At 39.0% G+C, this 8,217-nt stretch overlaps 1 protein-coding gene and 1 long non-coding RNA gene across 10 annotated transcripts in view; one reads left to right on the forward strand and one right to left on the reverse strand.

Annotated features, from left to right (window-relative positions):
- Positions 1 to 8,217, reverse strand: part of LOC117764397 (ephrin type-B receptor 2-like) — a 95,467-nt gene that overhangs the window by 2,245 nt on the left and 85,005 nt on the right. For 7 of the 9 annotated variants that reach the window (XM_034590115.1, XM_034590111.1, XM_034590113.1 and 4 more), the window contains 6 exons: positions 6,355 to 6,480; positions 5,288 to 5,535; positions 3,988 to 4,203; positions 2,713 to 2,862; positions 1,028 to 1,221; positions 767 to 922 (listed from right to left, as the gene is read on the reverse strand). In XM_034590115.1, the coding sequence (XP_034446006.1) occupies positions 767 to 922; positions 1,028 to 1,221; positions 2,713 to 2,862; positions 3,988 to 4,203; positions 5,288 to 5,535; positions 6,355 to 6,480 (1,090 nt within the window). The remainder of the gene's footprint in view (positions 1 to 766; positions 923 to 1,027; positions 1,222 to 2,712; positions 2,863 to 3,987; positions 4,204 to 5,287; positions 5,536 to 6,354; positions 6,481 to 8,217) is intronic. The other 2 variants (XM_034590112.1, XM_034590114.1) reach the window with 1 other exon arrangement.
- LOC117764398 lies at positions 297 to 7,026 on the forward strand. The gene is made up of 3 exons (XR_004614385.1): positions 297 to 308; positions 4,509 to 4,775; positions 7,016 to 7,026. It is a non-coding gene; the product is annotated as an uncharacterized LOC117764398 (long non-coding RNA).

An 8,217-nucleotide genomic window follows, 5' to 3' on the forward strand; every position in this document is an offset into this window, starting at 1 on the left:
TGCGCAATATTGGTCAGAGGCATCTTTTCCACTGGTCCCCCATCTGTTTTATTTGCCGAGGTTTTATTATGCAACATAGCAATTTTTTCTTTTGATCTTCTTCTTATGTCCTGCAATCTTCTCTTAATTTCATCAGTTGTTCTTTTTGTTTTACCCACAGCATTTACTTTCTCGCAGATACTCTCCCTTTCTTCGAGTTATAGTAATATTTCTTTGCTGTAACTCAACAACATGTTTGTTTGCCTCTTCCACACCTCCAATTCCATGGCATTACATTCATCTTTGCTCTTGCGGTCACTCTGCTCTCCGTAATGCTCCATGGCGGAAACCAGTAACGCACGCAAAACACTCATTTAAATACTACTGCCTCTACCATGTTTGCACCTGTTATCATTTGTGCAATTATTTATAGTAGATGACTCGCAAAACGCCCACCAACCAAATGTGCAATCTGTTATAATGCAAACGCAATTTAGCACTCTTTATTTGGGATCTTAGTAGATCAGGCCCTTGGTATGCAGATTTGTCTTCATTCACAAAAAGGGTGTACAAGTCAATTTGCACATAGAGAATTGATATTTGAGCACAAATGGTCACAGGAGACACATTTAGGACGCATTGTAAAGAAAGGTGTGAACAGACAAATTTAGAGCTTACCTCTTGTGATCGGACCTCTCAGGATGGATGTTAATACCAGGTCTATATAGGCTCTTTGACCTCTGGCATTTGCATTAGGTAGCTAACTATTCAAACTTATCTAACTTACTCAGTGGTCATTTGAGAGACCAAATCAAAGCTGGTGAATCCTTCGTTGACAAAATTCTCCTTGTACTGGCCCATCTTAATGGCGTCCAGCCACTCATCCACCGTGCTGAAAGACGAGAAGTCTGGAGTGTTGCGATCAAGCAGAGGTAAGTGAACACTGGAAGACAGAAAAATGACAAAACAAGAACATAACAATACCGTGAGAAGGTTGATTTGTGAAAGCCATTCCCAGTGTGAGCGATGAAGGTCCTTACTGCTTTACCTTGATGACAGTGGTGTCATGGCCTTGAGGCTGTTGGGGTTGCGGATCATCTTGTCCAAGGTGCTAACAATCTGGCTGAATTTAGGTCGGTTGTTCCGGTCTTTCTGCCAGCAGTCCAGCATCAACTGATGCAGGGCACTGGGACAATCCATAGGGGGGGGTAACCTGTAGTCCTGCTCTATTGCATTGATAACCTACAACAATTTATGAATACTAATTGTGAGTATCAGAGAATATGACTGGAACATACAAGAACCTGTTTCGGTGCAGACATACACGATAGGAAACATAAGCTTGATGAAATGAAACAAAACCATTATATAAAGCACATAAAGACTACATGCTGTAGTCATTAAAGGGATAGTTCATCCAAAAATGAAAGATAACTCATTATCTACTCACCCCTATGCGAATGGGGGGTGGTTGACGTGTTTAAGTCCACAAAACACTTCTGGAGTATCAGGGGTAAACTTTGTTAGAGCAGAATCCAATACAATTGAAGTAAATGGTGAGTCCTACTTCAGACGTAATAAAACAACAGAAACACCAGAACATGCCTCCATACTGCTTGTGTGGTTTCACCCAAGTGTCCGCAAGCTCCGACATTCATATTCGACTCGAAACGAGGTAATTTATATCCAAGTTTTAAGCATAAATGGCCGCTAATATCTTCCGACGAGGTGCATTCAGGGGTCCTCGGAAATGCTAACGTGCGCTAGCTTAGCCACTTCTGGTGGTCTTTTAGCCTTAAAACACAGTGCAAATGACCTTGTTTCGAGCCGAATATGAAGGTCAGGGCTTGCGGACACCTGGATGACACCACACGAGCAGTATGGATGCATGTTATGTTTATTCTGTTGTTTTATTACGTCTGAAGTTAGGTCACCAATAAGCTACACTGTTTAACCCTGAAACTGCAAAAGTGTTTTGGTGATTCAAACACTTCACCCACCCCCCAATCGGCATAGGGGTCGGTAGATAATTTGTGAATTTTCATTTCTTGGTGAACTATCTCTTTATGCTAGCTAGTCATATCTGCATTCAAGAGCCACTTCGTTTTGTTCACCAAAATGTTACAGCTGTGCTACAATTTACAATGTACAGGGGCAAGAAGACTGTCTCATGAAATAAATACAATAACTTGATAAAAATGTAAATGCGATGGTTGGAGCTGTTTCAGAGTAAACTTTATGATGACAGGACTAGGTTTCCAAATTGCTTGTGTAGTATTTGTTCTCAGCTGGGATCTCTGTACTGGACACAATCAAAAGATTCAGTATTCTCATCCGACACATCTGCACAAAATAGTATTTTACATAATGATGGGCTGTTTTTTCAATAATTAAAGTGACCTAGAATATCTATTATTTAATTTTAATTAATTTAATCTGTTTTCGTTTTCAATTAAGAATCAAACTAGAATTTTCACATATTTATAAGATTTAATTTAATTTTTAATCTAAATTAATTTCAATTTTAATTCAATTTCGATAAATCAATAATTTTACAAAGGAAGTCAATTAATTTATAAATTAAAACAATAAATTCATTTAAATTCCATTAAAATTATTCAATTATTAAAATCATTGGCTTCAACAAAGGAGACAGGCTTATCATCTTTCTATGACAGTTCAGTTATATGTACTAAAATATAAATACTGCTTGTTCTAAAGGGCTTCACTCACATCTTGATTGCTCATGTCCCAGTAGGGCCTTTCTCCATATGACATCACTTCCCACATGACGATACCATAGCTCCAACAATCACTGGAGGAGGTGAACTTTCTGTACTGGATAGCCTCTGGAGCTGTCCACCGAATGGGAATCTTTCCCCCCTGGGATAAGCAAGTGTGGAGGTCAACAGACAGTGTTGTATTTTAACAAAGTCCTTCTATAGAATTTGTCAGATCATTTCAAAATCGCACAGTGCAATCTAACGATGTCTATGAGGAAGTGTCCTTAAAGTATTTGTTTTCATCTGTAGCATGGGCTCAAAATGTTTCGTCATGACACAGAAAGTTGGTTGCTGTTCTAAATCGACAGTTCATGCTCAGACTTCCCCCAAACTCAAATTGCTTGATAAGAGTTCATCACTGAAAAAATGTGTGTGCCAATATATAGTGGGTGTTGTAAAATAGCTCAATAGTACCCCCTATAAGATTTCAACAAAGCATCCCCTGTGGCACGCATTGCCTAGAGTCACAAAAATTGGTAAACTTATGTGTAACAAGCAAACTTACAACAAAGACTCTTGGGGTTATTAGTTAAACCTAACTGGAAGTCAGTCATTTTGAATTAAGTTGTGATGTTTTTGCCACTTCCACACATTGTATTTTAACAAACTCCTCCTACAGCAATTGCTGCTGATGTTAATTACAATGTTACCATATTAACTTTATGCATTAGCCATCAGCTTCAGTTTGGATTCGATGTCGCCTACTCTGGCCACTGGAATGCAATAGACTATAGTCACTGCTGATGCTAACTTCGTGTTTTTTAAACTGAGTCGCCAAAGACCACATTAAATTGGTGCTTCCTTAATCATGGACTTTGACTTAGCACAATGCCCCCTCTGGACAGTCTCATAGCTGCCCTGGGTTCCCGGCTGCTCGGAAGATGCTGAGGCACTGATAGTGGGGGATAAGCTAGTTGGCTATGCGGCAGCTAAAGGGGCCTGGCTAACTACAGCTTAGGTTCCAAGTTGCAGTGCCAAGCTTCCAAATCGCTGCCAATACACTACATTTATATCATGTTCAATTACTATTAAAGCAGGCAGGGGAATAAGTAAACATGCTTTTCATGTGCCTATAGATGGATTAATACCATATTCCACATCCACTGACACAGCTAAATGGACATGACACCTTTCAACTAGTCTGAAAATGAATTTATAAACCTGATGTCATCAATAGATACAGGGTCATCACCAAACCTTATTTTATCTTCTGATGAAGACTTACCAGAGCGCTGGTGTATGTGGGGTCTGAAGTATCATCCTCAAGAAAGCGTGACAAACCAAAATCAGAAACTTTGCACACCAGGTTGCTGTTGACCAGGATGTTCCGGGCTGCTAGATCACGATGGACATAGTTCATGTCACACAGGTACTTCATGCCAGCGGCTATACCACGCAGCATTCCCACCAGCTGGATCACTGTGAACTGCCCGTCATTTTGCTTGAAGAAAAAATGTTTTACTTAGTGTTGAATTGAATAATGCAAATGAATAAACATTACTCACTATTGTATATTGAGTAACAAATGCACTACAAATTAACCACTTGATACTTGTTTGAGATGTGAGCTCCTTGCCTCACCACATGCTCTCTGTAATTCTTATGAAATTATTGTCAATGATTGGTGATGATTTTATTTTCATTGCTGAAATTAACAGTGGGTTATGAAGAATACCAAAATATTCAGCAGTTCAAACTTGTATATTAGGAAATATACTAAGTGTTTACAAGAAACTAGCAGGCCAGTACTGCTAGCTGTGTGTGCATGAGCCCATTGTGTGTCTACGTGCACATGCAGACTGAATTTAGTTGTTGAGACTATAGGCCCTATTTTACACCTGGCACACAGTAGGGCAAAGTGTGACACAAGTATCAGATTGAAACAATTGTCATTTCCCCAACATTTAAACAGCAAATGTGCTTGCGCCCATCTTAAGTGCCAAAGTATGTGTTGGTTAGGCAGGAAAAAAAGTGCTGCTAATAGATGCACTGTATGAATGTGTGTGTGAATGGGTAAATGGCAAACTGTACTGTACACCGCTTTGAGTGGTCATCAAGACTAAAAAAGTGCTATATAAATACAAACCATTTACCATTTAAAATGTCCTGAGGTAACAGGTGCCACCTTGTCCTCATTAACAATGAATGTTTAGAAACTGTGGTGTTTAAGTCAATGTCAATCACAGTTTAGTTTTGGCAGTCCAACCTGCTGATTGCTGGACTCACCCCTCTCCTGGATTCCAAACAACAAAAAGTTCTGCCAGATGACAAGCTGATGAGATTGAACATGATCTCACTGAATAAACTAATGTTAATAGTTTAATTATTCAGCACTTATTGGCACTGCAATATGTAGCAATCGCAGTATAACCCCCATGTCCAATGATCTCCAATGACATTGCCATTAGCAGGGCTTCACACATATACAAAAGAATCTCTCTCTTATGGAAAAAGTGCAATGGATGATTAGATGGCCATCAGTGCCTGTAAGAGAATTTTGTCTTTAATCAGTATGGCTCCTTTACCCTGAGGAAGGAGTCAAGGGATCCATTCTCCATGAACTCAGTAATGATCATCACAGGGCTGCTCTTGGTCACAACCCCCTCTAGATGGATTATGTTGGGATGGTCAAATTGGCCCATGATTGATGCCTCACTTAGAAAGTCCCGCCTCTGGCGTTCAGTGTAGCCCGCCTTTAGTGTCTTAATAGCCACAAGGATCTCTCTCTTCCCAGGCTGACGAAGGTTTCCACTACACACTTCCCCAAACTCTCCTGATAGGAAGACAAGAGGAGTCAGTGTAAAGTTTGTTTAATGATAAAATAAGGCAGCAACAAGTGGGTTTCAGGCTTGAAAGTCACTTCATCTAGTTAAATTCAGTTTAAAGTAAAACATTTACCAGCTTTAAGCTATGTGTACATGGGAAGGGTTCAATTTACAGTTGGGTTTCAATAAAAGTATGGAAATAAGACTTGGAAATATATATATATTTATTAATTGAATGGTCTCTCACTCTCTTCTCTCTCTGTCTCTCGCACGCATGCTGACACACACAACAACACAGACTCAGCTAACGTCTCAGATTCGCTACAGTTTAAACGTTGATTTGTCTGAAATGACATTAACAACACATAATGATAGATACTTTTCTTAAATTAGTAAAATCTATCTTCATAGCTGCGCGCATTCATTCTTTTATTCGCCCCCCACCACCCTGACTCCACTCCGTTCTCTCCCTCTTTCTCTTGCCCTGAAAAGTACACACACACAGTGTGATCGGAACTCAGACAACATATTTAGCTCTGCATCAACACACGTCATGTTTTGCACACAGAGCGGTGAAGTGACATTTAATTACAAGTGGTCCGAACAAAGTTGTGGTTGGTCTTATTGGTCAATATAATCCTGCCCCCAGCCTCTGACGTAAGCAGTTCTTACTTCTAGACCAGCAATGAGTTGGTGCCACTCTAAACCAGTTTTTCTGGCCGAGAACCACTTCTTTGACCGTGGAAACACAGAGAACTGGTTCCAGATTAGGCACTAGCTCCTAATTGGCTGGATTAATTTCCTTTACATGCACTGTTTTCCTTTACCTGCACCAATCACTTGTTCAATCTTCACACAGGAAATGTCAATCTCCTTGGCAAACTCTCTGACTGCTTCATTGGGGTCTTCATATGTGAAGGGGTCAATGTATATCTTCATTCCTGGTGACACTTCAACAGAAAGAACACACAACATCAGTTTACCCCTAGGACCTTCTGGGCATTCAAAGAGGGTCCAAATACATCAGCATTTCAATTGTTATATATATTCAATATTAAATATATTCAAAACTTGGCAACATTTTCTATAAAATTTGCTCCAGAAATGAAAGGTTTACTGTTTACTGAGTTATTTCTGATTTTTTGGACGTTGTCTCTCGACAGAAAAAAGGTCAGAGTGGGCTCACTTACTGTATTGGTTAGGGCCAAGTGGCAACCTAGCATAACGTCACCCATTGGTTTGTGAACTCACGTTTTGAAGCAGAGAGTTTCAAATTTGATCACAACATCTTTACTATTTTGAACCAGGCTGAGGCAGATGTTACCATATTTGGATAAAAGGGAGGAGCTGGGTCTAACCTCTGACCTCCAACTCAAGGAGTATAAACGAGCCCACCTACACCGGCTAGCTTCCATCATCCGAGGTAAAGTTCATGTTTAATAATATGAAAAGCCAGCGGTCACATGTCCACATATTTCAGAGTTGCAGCTGAAGTCTAACATATATTCTAACACTGTGTTCTAACCTCAAAACACGAAGAGACGTCAGAACAGATGTGAGCTGCTACATGAACTGTGATGAATAATGGCTCCTGGACTGTTTGCATCTTTCCTTCATCACCATCATTACAGTCAAACTACACACTGTTTAGTTACTACACACATTTTAAATGTACGAGCAGCTTGTGTTCCTCCAGTCTTTGGACTTTACTCTTATAGTGAACAGACGACTGCATCAAGTGCTGTAAGATTTATATCAAATACTTTTTTATTATTGTTCTTTCTCAATTCTAACATTTCTCCTGTAAATTACACTCACTAAATATTAAGGACTAAAGATTAATCTTCCTACATTGAAGATTATGTTTACCTTGATCCACAACTGTATTTCATTTTTTGTTGGATTATTAATTAATGTAGTTTAATGTGCAATAATCTATGACTCTATTTTACTACTTATGATTCTAAGGAGCACATCTGGTAAAAAGTCACAGCAGCAACATGCACAGTGTTATAATCATACAAAAACCCTTTGATGAACGTGTTGTTGGAGTATGAATTTAATCACAGGCCTTTTATATTTTGGTTTTAATCAAATCAATCATTGATTTATAAGGAAAAGGGTAAATGTGCAAAAACCAGGCAAGTCATCTGTAGTCAATGTAAAATCAGTACAGTTTGATCATAAATATCAGAGTTTAAGTAAATACTTAATCATGTATATCTAATACATATTAGTGTTAACAGCAGTAAACATTTGTTATAGAAGTCACAATTAATCCCGGTGAACTTCAGGTTGTACAGTTCCAGTTGTTTTTACGATTAAGTGCTCTTCATGTCACATTGGTAAACACTTACCTGTGAAGATTGTGACTGCTGAAGTTGATCCATTTACTAATTCTGGATAAATAATTTGTAAGTCATGTTTTAAAAATGTTACTGCCACCTCTAAAAAAAGTAGAAGGTAAGAAACTGAAGCTTAGAATATAGAGAATCAAACACAAAGTTCTGTTGGTCTGTCATCTCAGAAGAAACTGAAGGTGGTTTATCGACATCATCATCACATCTCATTAAAGAATTAAGGATGTTGTTATCCAGTCTCTCTCCTCCACACCCTGAAGAATGGCACCAAATATTCTGCTCCATACATGAGGTCTTCCTTCTGTTGACACCAGTCATCTGATAGTTGGA

The sequence above is a fragment of the Hippoglossus hippoglossus genome, chromosome 7 (assembly GCF_009819705.1).
Source record: "Hippoglossus hippoglossus isolate fHipHip1 chromosome 7, fHipHip1.pri, whole genome shotgun sequence".
In the NCBI taxonomy this organism is placed as follows: Eukaryota; Metazoa; Chordata; class Actinopteri; order Pleuronectiformes; family Pleuronectidae; genus Hippoglossus; species Hippoglossus hippoglossus.